At 39.9% G+C, this 24,948-nt stretch overlaps 1 protein-coding gene and 1 long non-coding RNA gene across 14 annotated transcripts in view; one reads left to right on the forward strand and one right to left on the reverse strand.

The window, feature by feature from the left end:
* The window catches only part of LOC138737104 (disabled homolog 2-interacting protein-like), a 592,760-nt gene that overhangs the window by 236,543 nt on the left and 331,269 nt on the right, over nucleotides 1-24,948 (forward strand). For 10 of the 13 annotated variants that reach the window (XM_069887658.1, XM_069887625.1, XM_069887641.1 and 7 more), the window contains one exon: nucleotides 19,486-19,589. In XM_069887658.1, coding sequence (XP_069743759.1) covers nucleotides 19,486-19,589 — 104 coding nt within the window. Of the gene's footprint in view, nucleotides 1-1,431; nucleotides 1,535-19,485; nucleotides 19,590-24,948 lie in introns of those variants that run through there. The other 3 variants (XM_069887681.1, XM_069887734.1, XM_069887700.1) reach the window with 3 other exon arrangements.
* LOC138737164 (uncharacterized) overlaps nucleotides 1-24,948 on the reverse strand; it is a 63,002-nt gene that overhangs the window by 24,319 nt on the left and 13,735 nt on the right. The gene's annotated exons all lie outside the window — the stretch shown is intronic.

The following is a 24,948-nucleotide window of genomic DNA, read 5'->3' on the forward strand; positions in this document are numbered from 1 at the left end:
ACAAAACCCATCTCTGCTTCCCCATAAAACTATAAAACTTCAGCCATGTGTCAAACTGATGTACTGGTAATTTTTTTCCTGTTTTTGAACTTGAGATTCATATTTTCACCACTTTATATTGTAATTATTTGTAATCTAGATTTCCTCCTTGAATCTTTTTAAGTGAATGTTATTAATGTTTGCTATTGCCTCTTTTCAAAATTCAAAATAATTTCTTTAGCATCTTTACAAAATTATGCCCTTTCACTACAATATAGATTACGAACTCTTGCAATTCTGCCTTCCATCCCCGTCTTTGTTCCACCAATCTTAGCTGTGCCATCGTTTGCATAAAAGCTGGTTTTCATGAACTTACTCAAATCCTCTCCCTCTAAACCAGAGTTTCCCAACCAGGGGTGCGAGATAGCATTTCAATTTTTTTTTATAAATCCATACTCCTTCAATTTGGATAATATGTTGGATGATGAAGAGCTGAAGGAAGATCTTATTGAACTGCGCACAAATCGTGTTCTTGAAATGCAGTTTGAAAGCAAAACTTTGGAACAATATTGGTGTTCAGCAATGGACGTGTTTCCAAGACTTTGTGAAAAAGCACTAACTGTGCTCATCCCATTCGCGACGACATACTTAGGCGAGTCTGGATTTAGTGCCCTTTTGTCAATCAAGACAAAATCTAGAAATCATTTGGGTGCCCAGGCAGACGCGCAGGTTGCTATCAGCAACAAAGTGCCACGTTTTGAAACACTCTTAAGCAATAAACAGGAACAAAAGAGTTCATTAAATTTAATTTGGCTTATGAACATTTGAACATTAGTTCTTTAATTTTTTTAAAGAAATTTCATGCATGGATGAAAACTTAATTTTTTTGTAGGGTTTATGCAACTTTTAATTTGTTGTAATAGTTTTTTCTTTTCCATATGCTTCATTTTTGTTTATATATTATTAAAAATTGATTATACAAATTTGTTTTGGTCACCTTCACCTTTATTCTTAAATAAATTATTACTTTAAGGGGTGCGAAAACATATTGAAACTTTTTAGGGGTGCAGGGCATAAAAAAGGTTGGGAACCACTGCTCTAAACCCTTCCTGCCTTTTAAGCCTTCCTCCTCAATAAAGTTCTTGTTCATTCCCTGTAACTGATTTAATGGGCAACTGGGCTGTTTGAGAGGTTGCATGCTTGTGATAAGATTTTAGGTTATTTTTCTAGTTAAACAAGATGATGTAGGTTATTTTCATTGGCTGAATAGAGCTTGAATTCAAAATATACATTCTGGTGACCACATTACACAGATCAAAATTGCCCATTAGTTATCTGTCTCAGAGCTTGCTGGTTTGAAATACAAAAGAATTATCAATTTCATGCTGGGAGTTGCTGTTAAGTATATTGATGAGATACTCTCGGAGAATATTAACTCTACACTTTTGACAGATTTAATCTTGTTGAAAAGCTCATCCATTTTGGGGGAGAAACTCTGAATTGTGAATCTGAATATGAAGACCGTGAATGAATTGCATCTGTTACTGATACAGTTGTAAGTTTGCAAAAGGCTAATTTACTTCATTTTAATTACAATCTGTGACCATCATCAGGAAAATATAGATGTGTGATTTATAACCTCTTGATTACCAAATAAAGTCATGAGAAAATAGAGCTGTAAAATTTTCATCACTAGAAAATCCAGCTGAAGTGTATGCCTGTGAATATAAATCACAAAACTGGTTGTTACAGAGGACTATGTATTACATCTGACCCAGTCAAAGATGTTCAACAAGATGCCAGAGAAAAAGTTACTTTGCAAGAGCCCGTATTGTTGGAGTAATAACAGATAATTAACCAGTGAGTAGGAAGTGAGGATCAAGGGGATCAATTTTCAGTTTAGCAACTATAGCCAGTGGGGCACCAGAGGTGAGACAGCAGTTGTTTATTCAGAGAAAGGAAGAAAATGAATGTTGCCAAATTTATCCATAATTTTTTTTAAAATCAGGGGAAGACAGCTATGAGGAAACAAAACCTAACGTGCCGAAAGATTGATTGGGCATAGTCGGTAAATGAAGTATAATGTATAAAATACATGTTCGCTCTGGAATAAATGAATACAACAGATTATTATCAGATGGGGACAGGGACATTTTGGGAGATGTGTCCTTCATGGGAAACTCTTGGATTTGAAGACAGTTCCAGAACGATGGCACCTGTTTTAAGCAAAGAGCTGAGAGTAACACAGAAAATGCAAATACTGGGGAAACGTGAGGAGAACTGATCAGTCAACATTTTAGGTCACGACTCTATGGAGGTTTGATTAAGTCTTGATAAACATTCCTAACCTGAAACATTGACTGACCTTTTGTACACATGGTTCCTGTTCACCTGCTGTGTTCTAGCTTCCTTTACTTTGCTAAAAATTGGGAATCTTTGGAATTTCTTTCCTAAAAAGCTGTGGAGGCTAAATCCAGATATAGGTAGATTTTTCGCCACTAAAGTAATAGGGAATAGGCAGAGCAATCAATTGAGAAAAGTTGAATCAGCCATGATTTTATTGATTGGCATTGTGGGTTCAAAGGGCTGAAGTGCTAACTCCTTTTATTCTTTCTTTGATTCTTCGGTCTGTTGGTGGAAAAGCACATTAAAATGTACAAGTGCATTGCTCTTATATGAGTTCTAAATGTTTTTGTAATTTGGAGACTACATATCAATTAATGGAGCCACGAAACAATGAGTAGATGCTCCAGAGTGACCATCGAGGTCCATTAAAGGATACTTAATTTATCGTGACTTTCCTTTGTAAGTTTGCACATTTGAGGCTTGTTGCAGCTTTTCTTCCGGAGTATCAAGGTCAGCTCAGAAACAATGCATGGCAAATGGAACAAACTCTAAGTCGGTTATCACAGCTATGTTTATGGTGAGGTTGTGCAAAGCATTTAACACAGAGGAAATGTAGCAGGTTTTTTTTGGCATCAAGGCCTGTATGAAAGTATTGTTTGTTTCTCAATGGAAATGTGCCATTTCTGACAAACATTGTGTGTGACTCCATAGTTGCCCCTTATATTGCAATGCTCACTGTTTCCCAAATGTGCAGAAAATTACCTTTTTGCAGAACAATGTTTAAAGTTAGATAACCATGAGAACTTCAGATGTTGGAATCTTGAAACACTGAAATGCTGGAGGGGGTCAGCAGGTCAGGCAGCATCCATGGAGAGAAATATATTGTCATCATTTTGGGGTGGGACTCTTTTTGAGTCTGAATTTTGAAAAAGTGTTCTGACCTGAAATTAGACACAAATCTGCAGATGCTGGAATCTTGAGCAAAAGGGAGCTGAAGGTGTTATGAGCCCAGAGGACCCCAAAATCCAGCAGCAACATAAATTCACATAGTAAAATGCTTACTTAAACAAATGTTACTTTTTATTATCATTAAATATGAAAACAGGATTAAATTTTAACTTATTGCTATTTACTTAACCTTGTGGTGCGCTGTTAGCCAGAATCAGACAAACACAAGGTAAAGACTGTATAACAGGCTTTAATCCACAAAGACTTCCACAGAGCCAGGCTGACTGTAGCTGCAGCAACTCTGAGTGAGATCTTGGGAGGCTGGCACAGGCTTATATCCCGGAGGTGATTGACACCCGACTGGGTGGGGCTTGATCCATTCAGGCCGACTGATTGACAGCCGGCCAGGTGTTGTCCTGTCCCCTTACACTCCTTCAGGTACAGAGGTTGCCCCCTGCAGTAGGTCGGCAGTACACTCTTGCAGGTACAGAGGTTGACCCTTGCTGTAGCCCAGTGGTGTACTACCACATTCACCCCCTTCTTTAAAATTGTCCCGGTTTGGGGGAGGGCAGTAACAAGGAATTATACCCACTATACAAAATACAATATTTACAGATTGAGATGATCCAGCGGCCACTGGGGTCCCTGACCGTTGTAGGACTGGCTCCTGGTTGCTAGTCGTAGGGGAAATGGGGGGGCTGGTGGCAGCGGTCTGTGTGACTAGTGTGGTGCCACATGGAGGGGTGGCCAGGGGGGCTGGGGTTGACTTATGCGGGTCGTATTGGATGGGTGGGGGGCAGGTTTGTCTACCAGGGCTGAAGCGGGTCCCTGGTGGTTAAGGAGGTCCTGTGTGCCCCATAGCTGCCTGGGGACGGAGATATATGCCCGGTCAGCGTCATTCTGGGCTGAAGAAGGATGCCGTGGAGTGGTGGGTGCTCCTCCTGGTGCCAGATCCCTGGTTCAGACAGTGTCCTCCCTGCCACTGCCGAACCTAACATAGGCGTAGTTGTGGTTCGTGTGTAGGAGGAAGACCTTCTCAACCAGAGGTTCGGCCTTGTGTGTCCGTACGTGCTTACCCAGCAGCACCGGTCCCAGGGAGGTGAGCCATGCTGTGAGGGACATTCCAGTCGCTGACTTCCTGGGGAATGTGAACACACATTCATACGGGGTCTCGATGGTAGCCGTACATAGCAGCGACTGAATGGCATGGAGCGCCTCGGGCAGGGCGTCCTGTCATTACTCAGCGGCCCACCCTTTTGACTTGAAAGGCAGGAGGACTGCCTTTCAGACCACCCCATTTTCATGTTCCACTCGCCCATTGCCTCTCAGATTATAACTTGTCGTGCGGCTAGTCGCGATGCCCCTTGCCGTCAGGTACTGGCACAGTTTGTCACTCATGAAACTAGACTCCCGGTCGCTGTGGATGAAAGTGGGGTAGCCAAACATGGTGAAGATCTGCCCCAAGGCCCTGATGACAGTGGCCGTGGAAGTGTCCGGGCAAGCGACAGTGAAAGGGAAGCGTGAGTACTCGTCCACTACCGTGAGAAAGTAGACATTTTGGTTCGTGGAAGGCAGGGGCCCTTTGAAGTCCATGGCGAGATGCTCAAAGGGCTGAGTGGCCTTTACAACATGGGCCTGGGGCGGGCGGAAGAAATGGGGTTTACACTCTGCGCAGACCCAGCAGGCCTTGGTCATGTCCCTGACGTCCCTGATGGCATACAGCAAGTTCCGGGACTTAATGAAGTAGTACAACCTGGTGACACCTGGATGGCAGAGGGACTCATGCAATGCCTGCAGTCTGTCATTGTGCATAGACCCGTAGGTCTGAGAGAGGGCATCGGGGGAGTTGTTAAACTTCCTGGGCAGGATGTCATAGCTGTAGGTTTCCAGCTCGACACTCCAGAGCAGGATCTTGTTGTTCTTGATCCTGCTCTTGTGGGTAGTGTTAAACATGAATGCCACGGAGGTTGAATCTCCTGCTGGCCAGGTAGTGGCGCCAGTGGTGGACCGCTTCCACAATCGCCTGGGCCTCCTTTTCAGTGGCAGAATGCCCTAGCTTGGAGCCTCCACGTCTCCGAGTGTCCTAGAGAAGAAAGCGACGGGGCTCCCCCCTTGGTTGAGGGTAGCTGCGAGGGCTACCTTGGATGCATCGCTCTCCACCTGGAAGGGGGAGTCCTCATCCATGGCCTGCATCATGGCGTCCGCGATGTCCTGCCTGATGCGGATGAATGCTGCCTGCGCCTTAGGTGGGAGGGGAAAAGTTGTAGCTTGGGCCAGTGTGTGGACCTTGTCTGAGAAGCGAGGGACCCACTGCCCATGTACGTAATGTGTACGTAAGTTCATAAAAGTTCTTTGATTTACAGTCCAATCTCACTTCTCACTCCAAGTTCACTGGTTGCAGGCAATTTTTATACTGTGCACAGAATTTAACATTTAGGAAGTTCACCAGGCTTTGGTGCTTGAAAGGTAAATGGTTACCACTCAGGAAGGTTCTTGTTGGTTTTCAGAGAGAGATTTGTTTGCTGGACACAAACTGATTCCATCTCATCAGCCATGTCAGTGTCTTTCTGAAGAAACTTGCCCCATCAGGGTTTTCCAGATGATAACCTCTTTCTTTCAGGTCACCACAGAGTTCCTTTTTGTTTCCCTTAATTCAAGTGAAATATTAGGCAGCTAATCCCCTCCTCTTATATGAACCATAAGGGCTTTGACCAGGATGAACCAAGAACTAGAACCTGTCTTCAAAATGGGGTTTTCCACAAGCTTTCCAACTTGTCCTGTTCCAGTCCCAGCTGCTGCTGTTAAACTGTAAAACTAAATTCTCTCTCACTCACACTCACACACACACACACACACACACACACACACACACACACACACACACACACGCACGCCTGTTTGATGCCTTCTGCTTGCAAATCCACATGACCCTCTAAGAACAGCAAACTGCACTCAGACATCTTGCGGCTCCGGACCTAATCCTCCAAGTTCTTTCATCTGTTGCTTTCCAAAACAACAATCCATTAGTGAAGTCTCTATAGGCACTCCCCAAAGCTTTTGCAAGGGCACTCAGAGCTGGAATGTCTGACTTGAGCAGAGCTCCAGTATTTTAAATGAGATCTGTTTTCAAGTTTTTGTATGTGACCTACACAAAAAACCTGTCACAATTTATCTCCTTTAAAAAATATATAAAATACAACATAATCTGTCAGTAGGTTCCTGGCAGAGAGGTCACGTGATCCTTCACAATCCATATTCCCACCAGGTTCCAGACAGAGAGGCAGTGGTGGTATTAGATATTACACCACTGTAATAACTGTATGTACTAGCCTGGACCACCCCTTCCTTCCCTGTGACCCCTCCAAGGAAATTCCATAATAATGGTCCTGTCCCAAGACCTTGACCCCACATCACTTCCTGCTCGATTCAGGCCAGATGCTCTCTGAGCCCTAGCTAACATTGCACGAGGGTCTTACTGGAAATGGAGCACTACCGCCACCACCTATATTCTTCCCTGTACCAGCACCACGACAGTGACTACCAGCACCAGTGACACCACAACCTGCCACTGCACCAGAGGCGCCATCAACCATGTCCACAGCGAGAAGTTTTAAATAGGAGAATAAGGAAAATGTTTGATGTTTTAGAAATGTTGTCTTATAAAGTGTTCAAAACAAGAAGGCAGAAATGGATAAGAAGGAAAGGTGATGATGGAGAAACGGAAAGGGAAGATAAACAAAATATGAAATGGCTACGCTGAACTATATGACTTTAAATACTAACGGAATACATAACCAAATTAAAAGGAAGAAACTGTTAAATTTACTGAAAAAAGAAAAAATTGATATACCATTTGTGCAAGAAACACATTTAACTGAATTGGAGCACAAGAAATTAAAGAGAGATTGGGTAGGACATGTAACAGCAGCGTCATATAATTCAAAAGCAAGAGGAGTAGCTATATTAATTAGTAAAAATGTGCCAATTAAAATAGAAGAGGAAATAATAGATCCAGCAGGGAGATATGTAATGATAAAATGTCAGATATATTCGGAGTTTTGGAATCTACTCAATGTATATTCACCTAACGAAGAAGATCAAAAGTTTATGCAAGATATTTTTTTGAAGATAGCAGATACGCAAGGGAACATATTAATAGGAGGGGATTTTAACCTGAATTTGGATTCAAATATGGACAAAACTGGGATAAAAATTAACAGAAAGAACAAAGTAACAAAATGTGTAATTAAATCGATGGAAGAAATGCAACTTTTGGATATTTGGAGGAAACAACATCCTAATGAAAAGGAATATTCATATTACTCGGGTAGACATAAAACATACTCAAGAATAGACCTATTTTTGTTATCAGCTCGTATGCAAGATAGAGTAAGAAAAACAGAATATAAAGCTAGAATATTATCGGACCATTCACCCTTGATATTAACAATAGAGTTAGAGGACATCCCTCCAAGAATGTATAGATGGAGATTAAACTCCATGCTACTTAAAAGGCAGGATTTTAGAGAATTCATTGAAAGACAAATTAAAATGTATTTTGAAATAAATACGGAATCAGTGAAAGATAAGTTTATACTATGGGATGCAATTAAAGCATTCATTAGAGGGCAAATAATAAGTTATGTAACCAAGATGAAGAAGGACTATAATCAGGAAACAGAGCAGATGGAAAGGGAAATAGTAAATATAGAAAAAGAATTAGCAATGAAGGAAGATACAACTAAAAGAAGAGAATTGGCAGATAAAAAAATAAAATATGAAACATTACAAACATATAAGGTGGAGAAGAACATAATGAAGACAAAACAGAAATATTATGAACTAGGGGAAAAAACGCACAAAATTCTAGCATGGCAGCTTAAGACAGAACAAGCTAAGAAAATGGTATTGGCATCAAGGAAAAAAGACAAACAAATCACATATAATCCAACGGAGATCAAGGAAAACTTTAGAGAATTCTATGAACAATTATACCAAACTGAAAACGAAGGGAAAGAAGGGAAAATAGATGAATTTTTAACTAAAATTGAACTACCAAATTACAAATAGAGGGACAAAATAAATAAACAGAACCATTTGAAATAGTAGAAATACAAGAGATAATAAAAAAATTACCAAATAATAAAACACCAGGAGAGGATGGATTCCCAATAGAATTCTATAAAATATTTAAAGATTTATTAATTCCTCCCCTCCTGGAAGTAATCAACCAGATTGATAAAACACAAAGCTTACCAGATTCATGTAAAACAGCAATAATTACAGTAATACTAAAGCAAGGGAAAGATCCACTCGCACCAGTGTCATATAGACCAATATCATTACTTAACACAGATTATAAGATAATAGCTAAACTATTAGGAAACAGATTAGCAGAGTATGTACCTAAAATGGTAAATCTAGACCAAACTGGATTTATTAAAAAAAGACGCACAACAGACAATATTTGTAAATTTATTAACTTAATTCATGCAGTAGAAGGGAGTAAAGCGCCAACAGTAGCAGTTGCTTTAGACGCAGAGAAGGCCTTTGACAGAGTAGAATGGAATTATTTATTCAAAGTATTGCAAAAATTCAGTTTACCAGAGAAGTATATTAATTGGATTAAAGCATTATATAAGGGGCCATTGGCGAAAGTGACAGTAAATGGATATATATCAAAGCAATTTAACTTAAGCAGGTCAACACGGCAGGGATGCCCACTATCACCCTTATTGTTCGCGTTAGCTATAGAACCACTAGTAGAATTGATAAGAACAGAAAATAATATAAAAGGGATAAAAATAAAAGACAAGGAATATAAAATCAGTTTATTTGCGGATGATGTTATAGTATACTTAACAGAACCAGAACTATCAATAAAAGAATTATATAAGAAATTGAAGGAATATGGAGAAGTGTCAGGTTACAAGATTAACGTAAATAAAAGTGAAGCAATGCCAATGAATAATGCGGATTTCTCAAAATTTAAGAAGGAATCACCATTCAGATGGCAAATGCAAGCAATCCGATACCTAGGTATACAAATAAATAAAAATCTCGGCCATCTATATAAACTCAATTATTATCCACTAATGAAAAAATTACAGGACGATTTAGAGCATTGGAAAGATTTACCATTAACACTAATAGGAAGGATAAACTGTATTAAAATGAACATTTTCCCAAGGATTTTATACCTATTTCAGGCATTGCCAATACACTTGACAGAGAAATTCTTCAAGGAGTTAAAGAAAATAATAAGGAAATTTTTATGGAAAGGGGGGATACCGAGGATAGCACTAGATAAATTAACAGAATGGTATAAACAAGGAGGCTTACAACTGCCAAACTTTAAAAATTATTATAGAGCCGCACAATTAGGATACCTATCAGATTTTTATCAAACAAGGGAAAAGCCAGATTGGACTAGATTAGAATTAGATAAAATAGGGGAAAAGATACCTGAACACATATTATATAAATGGGATGAAAAATTGGTACAACGTAGGAGTTCTCCAGTATTACATCATCTACTCAATATTTGGAAAAAGATTCATGTAGAAAGGAATAAAACAAATTACTAATTACCAAAACTAATATTGACGCAAAATAAGTTACTCCCTTTTACAATAGATAACCTTTCCTTTAGAGAATGGGAAAAAAAATGGATCAAAAGAATAGAAAATTGTTTTTCAGGAAATAGATTATTATCCTTTGAACAAATGAAAGATAAATACAATAAAACTCAAGATACAGTGCTGGCATATTACCAATTGAGATCCTACTTGTAGGACAAATTAGGAAGCAGTCTGAGGTTACCAGAGGGAAGTAACTTTGAATATGTGATTACAGATACAATGATAATCAAAAGATTTATAACAAATATGTATGTTAAACTGCAAGAAAAGGAGAATGAGGAAACAAATGGTAAAACTAAACAAAAATGGGAACAAGATTTAAATATAAAGATAAAAAAGGAAACATGGGAGAAGTTATGTTCTGGAACGATGAGAAATACAATAAATACGAGGTTATGTATGATACAATATAACTGGATACACAGGCTATACATTACACCTCAAAAGTTAAATAAATGGGACCCAACAGTATCTGACAGATATTTTCGATGTAAAAAAGAAATGGGAACAACAATTCATGCAATCTGGACATGTGAGAAAGTAGAAAAATTTTGGGAAGATCTAAACCAAATATTAAATAAAATTACAGAAAACAATATACCAAAAAATTCCAGAGATCTTCCTCCTAAGTAACATAAAAAACAAAGAATTTGGAATTGATTTGGATGGTGCACAAAAAAGATTTGTTAAGATAGCTCTAGCCGTAGCAAAAAAATGTATTATGTCAACCTGGAAATTGGAAGATAATTTGAAAATACAACAATGGTATATAGAAATGAATAAATGTATTCCATTAGAAAAAATAACATATAGTTTAAGAAATAATATTGAAATATTTGAACAAATATGGGAGCCTTACATGAAACACAATAGAGAAAACCTACCGGGGACATTCACTACCTAAATTAACGAAAGGAGAAGGAAATGAAAAGAATTGACTCAGTGGAATTTCTTGTTTATTTTTATTGAATGACAACATTGTTTGACTGGTTTAATGTATCTTAGATTTTGTACTTTAAATGGATGGGGGGAGAGGTAGGGAGGGTGGGATGGGAGGAGGGAGGGGGGGAGAAAATGGCACTGTATATATTTGAAAAGGAAAATGTATGTATCATGGTCAATGTGGTTTATGGTGTGAAAAAAAAAAATTAAAAAAAAAAACCATGTCCACAGCGCCACTAGATGCTCCAAGATGGGACACTCAACAGGTGGACGGATTTCCGGCAGGCCAACCAGCCTTGTGGCGCTCCACCAGGAGCAGAAATCCGCCTGAGAAACTGAATTTGTAAATTGTACATGGACTTTGGTTTGATTCTCAGAACAATTGTAAATAAAGGTAGAACCCATGTTCACCCCGCTGGACTTTTATTTAAAAGAAGGGGTGAATGTGATGGTATGAGGTATTACATCACTGTAATAATTGTATATATTGGCCTGGACCACCCCTTTCTTTCCTCTGACCCCTCCCAGTAGATTCCCTAATAAAGGACTTGACCCAAGACCTTGACCCCAGATCACTTCCTGCTCAGATCCAGGCCAGATGCTCTCTGAACCTCAGCTAACATCTCAGCTAATAAAAGCCTTTTGACTCTGATCTACTGCCTCATGGAGTCACTTGATTGTCTATCAGAGGCCACATGGCCCTCCACAATCCACACTACAGTTGAGTACTTTTTTTTGCACTACCAACAAGTGGTAATCCTGCCTCACCCACAGGAAAAAGAACCTCAGGGTTTTATGTGCTGTCAAGTATGTACACTAACAATAAATCAGAAATGACTGGCAACCATGTGTTCAAGTGCCAGCAAAAGAGTTAATTGGGTAAAATAGTGCAAGCTCCTTAATGGGCATATATTTCTGTTTTCTGTGTCACATGATCACAGCTGCAGAATCTAATCAATCCATCCCAATTTAAAGGTGAGATAGAACCTGTTTCAGATTGTGCATGGCATTTGGTATATCTCTCTTTGCCTATCCATCATGCACTCTTGGTATCAACCTCACTGTAATCTTGTTTGTCAATACACAAATGTTTCTTGTTTCGCTGCTGCCCTGATAAACTATATTTATTATATCTTTTGTGAAAAGGTTCTGCCTTCTAATTAATTTTTTTTTACATTTTTGCTAATTTCTGAATTAGTTTCTTTGTGCTTAAATTTTGACTAGATGCTAATTTGTCAAAACATTAATTAAAACTACTTTCAGTGAGAGAAAGACTTGGCAAAAGGGGCCACACCAATTATTCCTGTTCATTTAAACCTCTGGAAATGCAGGGTGCACAGAGGTATGTCATGCCTGTGTTTATAGCATTCATTGCTGAGCTATAATGCCTGACACAAATGTACTTTTGACTTTTGGTTAAAACCCAGACTTTAAAGCATATTGTGCACTCTTATAAATTAGCAATTGGTGATTTGTTAGACTGCTGTTAAATATTTATATGGTACAATTCCTGAAGGCTTTTCTTGAAACCTGTGGATTATTAACATTCTGCAGTGAAGCCCATTTGAAACACAATTAATTGTATAAAACTTTAGACAGTTAACGATGATTTTATCTTGTCCTGTAATCTGTTGATTTTAATGCAACACAACCCTTCCTCCAATTGATCTTGGCTTCAATTTACCAAGGAGCTTTTGTTCAAATGGATTATGTAATTCTGGAAAAAAAGGCTTAGTTAAAATATTTTACTAAGTAGCATGCATGTTGGAAATATATTTGTTCATAGCTTGATGCTGAATTTTGAAGAATTAAAAATATTAATTGCTTTAGAATTCACACATAGTTCTATCTGGCTGCTATGTTGTGAAGGCTTTATAAAATGGATGCTCGTTTTCAACTTTACTCTCATCTGATCACTTGCTCTTTAATGATATCAAAAGTTATTTTAATTCTTAGTACCTTGATTTCATTGGATCATGATGTTCCATCAACCCAGGTTACATTACATTGGGCTAGTTGTTTTAAGTACTGACTGATCCTGCACCAGGTTCCTTGTTAACTCGTTCTGTCCAAGTCATCATTCATGCCAAGGGCTCCGGGGTGAACCATTGATTATTCTTTTTCTCCCAATGATGCTGCTTCAGCAGATTGTTTTGTGTCAACATATTTGCCCTATTCTGATTTTACATAGAAAACAGTTCCCTATGTGGAGTTTTGAATGGCCTAACAAAGTTCTAAATCCTTACATTAGTGAAGCAGTTTTTGTTTAAACACTGAAGTAGGAATGCAGCATAATCAATTTTCCCAGGTCATGTGTGAATAATTCCTTTCTTTCAAAATAATACCATGGGTATATTTTTATATTTTCACCTGAGAAAACAAAGGATTTCAGATTAACATCATTCAACAAAAGAACAGTATATTTGATAGTGTAGAACTTTTCACCATCCCATTGGAAAGTCTGTCAAGAGTTTTAATCTAAATCTTTGGGTTTAAACCAGGCTTGTACACACAACTGATTTGTGCAAGCTACAATCAAGATGTACGGTAACCTTTTAGATTTTTGAAACTTTTGCTTTTTTATTGATCGTATTTCATTTGAAATATTTTACTTTGCTGTATATTTTGCATGATTACATTTTTAAAAATTTGTTTGAGAAGTACTGTACTTTGAGCAGCCAACAAATACTCCTCTTGAAGAATTAACACTGATGGCCCAAAATATAATACGTGGCATAGTATGATTGTGTAGGAAGGTAAAAATTCAGTGGGTTCAAAGAATAGTGGGTCTGGACACAGGCTGAATGAAGAATAATCTTTATTGCAACTCATGTACGGGGATCGTAACAGGGATAACATACGCAAGTATTCTCAATCACACAAAACCGTAAAATCAGTCTCATTGGACTTAACACTACCAATACTAGTAACTATTTATGCAGAGTTTTCACAACTAAAGACTACAATGCACTACCCACTTTTCCTTGTCTAATGTGGGCATAGCTCAGATGTTATCTACAACTACAACAGTATACAAGAGCCCAGATCCCTATGTAGTGCACACCTTACCAACAGCTCTTCCACCGTTGCCCACAGCAGGGTTAGTCTCTAGGCCGAAAAGCTACTGCACGTGGTTGACTTTATGATGTAACAAGCTGGAGGGTGCAGGCCAGATCATCATTAGATGATTAAAGGGGTTAATGGTCAGGTGTGCACTACTGGGTGGGCAGAGTCCAACCTCAATTGACAGGTGATGCAACTTCCGATGAGGTTCCAGAAGGAGTGGTCATGTGACCCTCCACAATTCACATTCCCACCAAGTTCCATGCGGAGCAGTGACGTGACCCTCCGCAAACCCACAGGGTTCCAGGAGTAGAGATCATGTGGCCCTCTGCAGTCTCACTGGGTTCCAGGCAGAGAGGTCAAGTGACCTTCCACAATCCACACTCCCACCGGGTTCCAGGCGAAGAGATCATGTGACCCTCCACAATCCACCAAAGTCGTTGACTACCACCAGACTTGACATTGGTGGAAACATTGATAGTCAGTAAATGGTGACAGCAGGAATGGCAGGGTCAAAAAACACCTAAGAGTCAAACACTATGAACGCTGCAAGACCCACAGAGTTTCTCCAGCATTTTGGTGTTTTTTTTACAATCAAAAATTCCTAAGACTGAAATGTGACTCTCCAGTGATCTTATGAGAGTTGATTAAATGAAGATGGATTGGGCAAAAAAAAACTTGCAAGGGAAAAGAAAAATAGCTGCACTGTGACATGGAATATTAAACTTGCAGATCAAGGGATCTGTTTGGTAATCTTGATTAAAGTTGTATTATTGGAGAGTGTGATCATCACAAAAAACTTGCATTTTGTGATAGATAAAGCTAACCAATTCTCAGAGCCCCCATGAAAAGTTTTAAAATACTCTTTCAAAAATCCAACTCCTTCTGTCCATTATAAATTCCAAGTCCAAAGTCTTTTATGTTCTCAATTAGTGTTCAATAGATTTTTGTGGTCAGTAGTTGGAAAAAAAAACTGACCAAATTAATGTTCACAGCTTCCGCATTGAGTTGCAAACCATGCTAAACAACGAATAGTTTCTTTCTCACAGAGAAGAAAAAAAATCAGAAGTATACTTTGATTATTCCTTCTAGATTTGGATTAGCTTTTTCAAAAGGCTTAGATGTACATTTGTTTGTATATTTGCCACAGGCAACTATTTGTCACCTGTGGCCCACTTGGTAGCCTTCTTAATTAGAGGTTGTAGTTCAAATTCCATTCCAGAGAAGTGAATGTTTTAACAAAAATTACAGGATCTCTAGAAGATGGCAATAATTGATCATCTCTGTTTTTAATAAAGCAGTGGTGAACTGCTGCCTTGAACAGCGACAGTCTCGTGAAGATACTTGCATCATAATGTTGGATAGGAAGTTTCAAAAATTAAATCCTACCACATTCCAACAATAATAGATTTTGAAGTAAAGTAGATGAGCTATTTAAATTGCCATTAAATTGCAAGTGATGGCCTTCCCATGTGCCTCCTCACCTTGTCTTTGGTCATGAAAGCTGTGGGTTTTTGAGATGAAGTTGAATTAAGTCTCAAAACAATGTGGCACAAAATTAAAAATACTGTTTCTGCTTCAATTTATAAATAAATAGCACAACAGACAATCTTCATGTTTTGCGCTTATATAGATTGAATATTCCTTTCTATAATAGCTCACTTACTCCGAATATAAATCAGCATAATCACCGCTACCCTTTAACTCATTAATCTCTTCTCTTCAATACACATGGTGTGGTGTAGTGTGGTGAGGTGTGTAGCATAGCGTGGTGAGGTCCACAAGTTAAAGGAGCAGAAGCAGGCCATTAGGCCCATTGAGTCTGTTCCGTGACTCTACGCTAAACTGAATTATGCTCACACCTAGTTCCATTTTCCTGCTTTTTCCCATATCCCTTGATACCCTTACTAATGAGATACTTATCCATTTCCTGTTTAAATACTCCCAGTGATCTGGCCTCAACTGCTTTTTGCGGCAGTGAGTTCCACAAATCCACGACCCTCTGACTAAAGAAGTTCTTCCTTCTGTCTGGTGTGAAAGATTAATTAGACTCTCTGAAATATATTATTGACCACTACATAGATTTTATTGAAGTCATTGAGTTTTATAGCACAGAAACAAGCCTTTAGGCAAATTAGGTCATCGCTGATCAACAAATATTAATCCCATTTTATTCTCATATTCCTAACAACTCTTCAGATCCTACCACAAATATCCACTCAAGTAAATATTTACAATTGCCAATTAACCTGCCAACACACGTGCCTTTGAGGTACGAGGTTGTCAAATAAAATACACAGGGAGAACTTACAAACTCCATACACGGAGCACTAGACTGTAGCATTGAACTAGACTGTAGCATACACGGAGCACTAGACTGTAGCATACATGGAGCACTAGACTGTAGCATACACAGAGCACTAGACTGTAGCATACACGGAGCACTAGACTGCAGCACTAGACTGTAGCATTGAACTAGACTGTCGCACTAGACTGTCGCATATACAGAGCACTAGACTGTAGCATTGAACTAGATTGTAGCACTAGACTGTAGCATACACGGAGCACTAGACTGTAGCACTGAACTAGACTGTCGCACTAGACTGCAGCATACACAGAGCACTAGACTGTAGCACTAGACTGTAGCACTAGACTATAGCATTGAACTTGACTGTCGCACTAGACTGTAGCATACACGGAGCACTAGACTGTAGCATGGAACTAGACTGTAGCACTAGTCTAGCATACACGGAGCACTAGACTGTAGCATTGAACTAGACTGTCGCACTAGACTGTTGCATACATGGAGCACTAGACTGTAGCATTGAACTAGACTGTCGCACTAGACTGTCGCATACACGGAGCACTAGACTGTAGCATTGAACTAGACTGTCACATACATGGAGCACTAGACTGTCGCATACACGGAGCACTAGACTGTAGCATTGAACTAGACTGTCGCACTAGACTGTTGCATACACGGAGCACTAGACTGTAGCATTGAACTAGACTGTCGCATACACGGAGCACTAGACTGTAGCATTGAACTAGACTGTTGCACTAGACTGTAGCATACATGGAGCACTAGACTAGCATTGAACTAGACTGTCGCACTAGACTGTAGCATTAGACTGTAGCATTGAACTTGACTGTCACACAAGACTGTAGCATACACGCAGCACTAGACTGTAGCATTGAACTTGACTGTTGCACTAGACTGTAGCATACACAGAGCACTAGACTGTAGCATTGAACTAGACTGTAGCACTAGACTGTAGCATTGAACTAGACTGTCGCATAAACTGAGCACTAGACTGTAGCATTGAACTAGATTGTAGCACTAGACTGTCGCATATTCGGAGCACTAGACTGTAGCAGTGAACTAGACTGTCGCACTAGACTGTCGCATTCACGGAGCACTAGACTAGCATTGAACTAGACTGCAGCACTAGACTGTCACATTGAACTTCAGTTGCTGCAGCTTTACTAGTTTTGCACTCTGCTGCTCAAAATCCTTTTATATCATTTTCTATAGATAATTATTTTGATTTTCTAATGCTTTTTTATTTATCATAGATATTGCATTTGTCTAAAACATTTTTCTAAAACAATACTGAATGTATTCTAATTTTCTTTCGTGAACCATGTGCTCATCCCAATCCATAATTGTGCAAAATAAATTAATTTTTTAGCCATACAGCACGGTAACAGGCTATTTTGGCTCACAAGTCCGTCCCGCCCAATTTACACCCAATTAACCTACACCCATGGTATGTTAAGAATGGTAGGAGGAAATGGAGCCCCTGGGGAAAACTCATGCAGACATGGGGAGAATGTACAAACTTGTTACAGACAATTCAGGGTTCGAATCCTGGTCTCGCTCACTGGCGCTGTAAAGACGTTGTGCTAACTACTGCGCTAACCATGCCACCCATGGTTAAATGGACTCATAAAGCTGACTCATCATTGAAACAATTTGAAATATAGGAAACAGTCCAATTTTATTTGGATTCTTTGATCTGATGTTATTCTAACCTCAAATACTGCCATCTTTTACCTTTCGAATTTGCTTTCTCTGGGTTTGGACTAAAGATTTTGCAAAACCCAAATTTAAGTTTGGGTGAGGAAGGACTGCTGGGTCTTCTTCTTTCTTTCTTTGGCTTGGCTTTGCGGACGAAGATTTATGGAGGGGTAATGTCCACGTCAGCTGCAGGCTCGTTTGTGGCTGACAAGTCAATGCATATTTCTTTGGACATCCTTCAAGGCATAAAACTCTGAGAAGTTATTTTTCATTTTCTTGTGCTGCTACTTGTATATATCCTCAGAGCAAAATTTCTGGCTAAATCAAAATCCTACAGCTCTTTTTGCTTCTTTGGTTCCTAATTGGTATCATAAAAATCAGAACTTCAATTTGACAAGTGGGGACACAATTCTTGAACCAAGTAAGGAACTGTGAAAATACAATTCGAGCAAAAAACATTTTTCTTGAAACATGAATATTCAAAAAAGAGTAACAAAAGTTAATTTAGATATTTCAGTACCGAATACACTTATCAAAAAATTTTATGGCTGAAAAGGCATTCTTAAGTTGAAAAAAATAGTTCCCACAACATTAATAATAAGCAAACTAAGAACACTTATGTGTCCATCCAGCTGCAAGAGAATGGACAATGATATCTCTAGTTCTCCTCCACACAGTTGTATCTCTGCAGGGTAGTGCCCGAGTGTATGTCAGTAATTCTCATTGGGGAAAGAAAAAAACTGAAGGAGGAATTGTTCAGCATTCAGACTTGTGTGTTGTACAAATTTAAATTCCGAAGGGTATTAGGTCAAGGCCACTTACTTTCATGGCTCAGGATGCTCCACAAAATGGAGAATTTGGAAAAAAAAATCTTTAAAACAAAAAGTCCCTCGAGTATCAAATAGTAATGGCATGTGGGAGCCTTGGGAATTGATTACTTCTTTTACAAATTTTGGAGTCAATGAGAAAAAGAGAAAAATGTGTTTCAGGGATATTCTTGCCCCTAAGTTGGTAGATCACGAGTTCAGGTCCTTAAGTGCACAATCCAGGATATTAAGAGAGCAGTAAGGGACCAGTCTTCAAATAAAATGTTGAATCCATTTGCTTTCTACTCTGGCAACTTAATGGTGAAAACAAAAGGCATATAGAACTCATTCCTCATTTTTATCCAGTCCTTTTCCCCAACACCCTCCAAAGTAGCAATTGGCAATAGTTTCACAAGTTCTTTTCACCCTTTGGTTTCTCCGAGCTTAGTCCACTGTGGTCTTCAGCAGATGTGGAGGGACATTTGATTTTACTTTGTATGATGCAAGAAATTGGTGCAAATTGTTGAACCTGTAAACCCATTATGAATGTTTGCATCGCCAAAGAAGTAAGTTAACCCAGTACCACAGCTTAGAGCTCACCCAAAAAAAGTAGCATATCGAAATAGAATGGAACAATTTACTCTATTTCCATTTACTGTATGTCATATAATAATATTGTATTGTGGTTCATTAATTGTGAATATTTATTGAGTTGGATTTGTAAATATTTTTCTCATAGATTCTCCAATTGAAAGGCCTGGCCGGAGACGCAGCATGCCTGGGACTGCTCCAGAGGAAAGCCCCTCCGCAGACTTACCTGGATCTACACCATTTCGTGTGACGGTAAGATTATTTATTGAGAGAGACTAAGGCTCTTTCAATTTGTACTGTATATTTCGTTTAACTTATTTTATCTTGTCATTTGTCAGTTTCTCCTAATCTTAAACATATAAATGTCTACTTTGTCATTGCAAGTCTTCTGGCAGTAGGCATGGTAAGACTGTAGTGGGTACTATTGAGGGAGAAAGTTAAGAAGAAATTGGTAGGCCTTTTCATATTCGGCCTCTGCATGAATGAAAAGGCATTTCTTGCCTTTTCTTGCAGGCCCAGAAAAGCCAACTCCGATGTCCTCTTTCAACCTGGAGGCAGCTGGGGCATTAATGCAGCTTTTAGAAAACGTGGCTACTGGTGCCATGACGCCATACATATACGCCGAGCAATGTGTGACTTTGTTACACATAAACCCCCACGCAGCCGTAACCTTTCTGTCAACCAATGGCTCCAGCTGAATGGGGGATAATAGGTAACAAAGTCAGCCATTAGTCAGCAAAGTGTCAAATGGTCCTGAAATGACCAGGTTGTTCAGCACGCAAGATGTGTTGACACCAGCAGTGAGAAATTTAAACTTTCATCTGTGACTGCTTGTTGAAGCAGGTTGCTGAGAAGCCATGCATGACAGCCCCCGTGTTTGGTCTGGGTCTGGCTGCCAGTGTTTGGCTGGGTGGGGAGAGGGGGGTGGCTTGTGCTGTGTGGAAACGGTAGGGAGGGCTGAGCAGAGTGGGGGGGTGTTGAGTGGTGAGGAGGGCTGAGTGGTTGGGGGGGGGGGTTGCTGAGCAGGACACCACCTCCGCCAGGCTGCCTATGCCCAGCAGCAGTTAGGTGATGGCTCCTGGGTTGAGGACTGACGGCATCATCAGCCTGCCCCTTTAGATCCCTAGTAGGGCCTTCACCTCAGCCCTTACGCTAGGGTCATGGAGGATCACTCAAGGCACATTGAATGCGGGTGCACTGCAGTCATGGAGGTAAGTGGAGCGAGGTAGAGGCAGATAATATCTACCTTTACACTCTTTTTTCCGCCATGAAGAGGCCTAATGTCAAGAAAATGTATGTCATTAAAACTTATTTGATAGGATCCACTGCCCTGGACATATCAGTCCTTTTTGTCACCTGGTCAATTATAGTTGTCTTGTATTTAAGTTTCTGAAACTGAAAGCGGTCAACAGAAATTGACAACCCCTAACTTACTCTCCTTCTGGTTTTAAACTTCTGATATTGGCTGTAGAACCTTATTTTGAGTGTGCACATAACTCCTGCGCATGCTCCTTGGTGTGGTGCACTGGCCCCAGCTCCAACTGCTGCGCTGTCGAGGCTGTGCCAAGCACATATGCTTCACAATGCTCTATGGCGCATAAGTACTGGCTGACATGACAGCCCCTGGCTGACACTGCCACCGCCAGGGCTGAGCCAACTGCGCATGCACCACCATGCTCCAGTTCTTTAAATGGTGCCAGCCCACACATATGCCAATGGGAAGAGGCCAACAAACCCCAGAGGAAACGGCCAATGCCCACAACTGCAACAGGACCAAACCTGTGGCTCTTACAATCAGTATTCACTCAGGAAATGGGCACAGATTTGTGGGAAATAAGGAAAACAAGCAGTGAGATCATGGAACCTATATGGATTAAAGAGGAGGAAGTGCTTGCTGTCTTAAAGAAAATAAGGGTGGATAAATCCCCAGGACCTGACAAGTTATTCCCTCTGACCTTGAGGGAGACTAGTGTTGAAATTGCAGGTGCTCTGGCAGAAATATTTAAAATGTCCTTAACCACAGGTGTGATGCCAAAGGATTGGAGGGTAGCTCATGCTGTTCCATTGTTTAATAAAGGGCTTCAAAAGAAACCCTGGAAATTATAGGTTAGTGAGCCTGATGTCAGTGGCAGGTAAATTATTGGTAGGTGTTCTAAGAGATTATATGTAGAAATATTTTGATAGCCAGAAATTGATAAGGGATAGTCAACATGGATTTAAGCATGGTAGGTTATGTTTAACCAATGTTACAGTTTTTCAAGGAGGTTACCAAGAAAGATGATGAAGGAAAAGCTGTGGATGTTGTCTACATGGAGTTTAATATGGCCTTTGACAAGGTACCACATGGGAAGTTGGTCAGGAAGGTTCAGAAGCAAGGTATTCATGATGAAGTAGTGAACTGGATTCAACAATGACTGGAGGCCTATGACTAGTGGTGCGCCTCAGGGATCGATGCTGGAACCATTGTTGTTTGACATTTATATCAATGATCTAGAGCAGGGTTGGCAATTAGTTTTCCCAAGGGACCACATGAGAAACAGAAAATTTTGTGGGGGGTCGGACCAGTAGGCTGAACTAAATTATGCTTAATATTAATTTTATCTCTTTATAAAAGCAGTAAATTGCATCATTTTGACAAGATGCGACTGGTAAGAGTAAATGTGACAATTAAGCAATGGAAAATAACCTTAGGCAAAACATAATTTATTCAATCAAAATTACCCAAAACAATTGTAAACAAAATGTGCATGTTCAGAAATGAACTATTTTTGAAAGACCAGCATTAAATCAGCTTCATACAAATTGTTATTACTATTTTGTTTGTAGTCCAACCACCTCATTTGCTGTTTTTCAGTTCTTTTTCTTGTTCAGAGAGAGAAATCTAGTCTCTGTTGGGCTTGAACAAGTGCATCGAAGTCAGGCTGAATGTCTGAGGTGGATATGGAAAGGATAGCTGACAGATGATCATCAGTAAGAGAGGATCTATACCTGGATTTGTTAAACTTCTTCACTGAGAATGTTTGTTCACATATGTAGGGAAATCCAAAGAGAACCAACACCTTCTGAGCATGGCTCCACATGTGTGGAAAGTTCTTCTTGAGAGAAGAGTAAAAATCCAGCAATGATTCTGACTTAAACTGCTCTGCTAGTATCATATCATATTGCAGGTCAATGAGTTCCAGCTGAACATGACTGGGTGCATTATCCACACGGCAGGTAAAGGGAGAGGAAATCATGTGCATTTCACCCTCAACTGTTTGGAAGTCTTGAAAACCCACCGTGCAGTGCTCATAACATGGATCACCTGCGGAGGTGATCAGCTGATGGTATGACTTCTTTCAGGGTTTGCATGTGAGTGAGTGTTGCTCTCCAGTTGGCTTGAAAGAAACTGCAATTTTCCCATGAAAGCCTTCACCAGGCTGTACATTTCATGAACAAAAAGGCCCCTACGTTGCAGTTTGTAATTTAATTAATTCATCAGTGCAGTCACATCAACAGCAAATGCAAGATCTGCCATCCAGTTCCTATCTGAGAGCTCTGGTAATCTTAAAGTCCTTTGTTATCCCACGGACAAAGATGAGTAATTGGGCTGGGTCATGGACATCACAGGTCTCGTCCAAAGCCAAGGAGAAAAAAAATCAATATTGTCTACTTTATTTTGCACCTGAAGCTCCAGATTTCCCACGATGTCCTCGATCCTTCTCGTAACGGTTCGTCTGGAGAGGAGCACGTTCTCGAATACTTCTTTTTTCTCGGGGCATATTGGCACTGCAGAGTCCACCAAACACTCTGATGAACTCCCCCTCAGAGAATGACTTACTGTTTTTAGCAATTTTGTAGGATATCACAAAGCTAGTCTTGGCTGCTGCATCCCTGGATGTATGAAGCTTGGTTTAAAAAAAAGCCTTGTTGCTTTTGCAGCTTAGCTAGTAAAGCTTCAGATGTCCGTGCCCGTTCGGAATCAGTCAGGTTTTTGTATTTCTCCGCGTGTTTAGTCTCGTAATGGCGATTCAAATTGTAGTCCCTAAACACAGCGATCTGCTCTTCACAAACTAAATACACGGCTTTACCTCTGATTTCAGTAAATAAATACTTAGTAGTCCATGTTTTGTTAAAAACTCTGCATTCAGCATCAATCTTTTTTTTATCATGGGTGGACATTTTGGTGGGCTAACACTCGTAAACTGAGTAAAGGTAAAGGTGTGCGCATGCATGGATTTATATACGTAGACTACTACATATGTATATGTGCGTAGCCTACGTACATACTTAACTTGAGCAAAAAAGACACCATCAAAATAAAAGCAATACAGTTTTAATCCACACATGGGGTAAACTTATTTAAGTTTTATTTTCTAATTTCCGATTAACCTTATGTGGGCTGGTCAGGGACAGCCAAAGGGCCAGATGTGGCCCGGAGACCGAGCATTGCCTAGGTCTGATCTAGATGATAATTTGGTAAATTGGATCAGCAGGTTTTCAGATGACACTAAGATTGGAGATGATGTGGACTGCGAAGAAGGTTTTCAAAGCTTGCAGAGGGATCTGGACCAGCCAGAAAAATGGGCTGAAAAATGGCAGATGGAATTTATTGCATTTAAGTGTGAGGTGTTGCAATTTTGAAGGACAAACTAGGACGTACACGATAAATGGTAGGACACTGAGGAGTGAGGTAAAATGGAGGGATCTGGGAATACAGATATATAATTCCCTGAAAGTGGTGTCACAGGTGGTTAGGGTTGTAAAGAGAGCTTTTGGCATATTGTCCTTCATAAATCAAATTGTTGAATATAGGAGTTGGGTGAATGTGGTATAAGACATTGGTGAGGCCAAATTTGGAGCATTGTGTGCAGTTTTGGTCACCCAAATACAGGAAAGATATCAATAGGATGGAAAGGGTACAGAGAAAATTTACCAGGATGTTGTCTGGACTTCAGGTACTGAGTTACAGCGAAAGGCTAAACAGATTGATGCACCATCAATCATTCAGGAGACTATTGTGAATAAATCAATAGGCTTAAATTCACTTGAGAACATAGTACATCTCTACTGTTTGGTTGCCATGCACAGAGTTGCAAGGGGCTGTGGAACAGTCACCTTTATAAAAGAGGCTTTGGGGAGGGGCCACAGGTACAACTGGCCAATAGGGATGCTTGACCAGATAATTATACATTACAGTGGTTTACCACATTCACCCCTTGTTTTTAAAAATAGTCCCGTGGGGTGAGAGTGGAACTTACAAAGTTACAAGTTTACAATTTGGAAGTCATAAATTCAGCTTATAAGGTGGTCTGGTTGTTCACTGGAACCGTCATAGAACCAGTTGCGACTGTGGTGCCACCACAGATTCCTGGACGGTCTTGAGCACCTGTCGTATTCATCAGTATTGTGCTGATAGGTCAGTGCTATGCCCAGTGTATCCTCCCTTGGAGCGGAGGCAGTCTACCTGAGGTCAAGTCCATTGTGAGCTTTCAGTGGTCAGAAGGGTGTGGAGTAATTAGCAGTGGTTTCCAGGGCCCCTGAGTGAGTCAAGTCCCTAATGGAATTGGTGTCCTTGTGTCTGTCCAGATATGCCCTATATGCATATCAGGGGTTGACATGGAGGAGGTGG

Source organism: Narcine bancroftii, chromosome 1 (assembly GCF_036971445.1).
Source record: "Narcine bancroftii isolate sNarBan1 chromosome 1, sNarBan1.hap1, whole genome shotgun sequence".
Taxonomy (NCBI): domain Eukaryota; kingdom Metazoa; phylum Chordata; class Chondrichthyes; order Torpediniformes; family Narcinidae; genus Narcine; species Narcine bancroftii.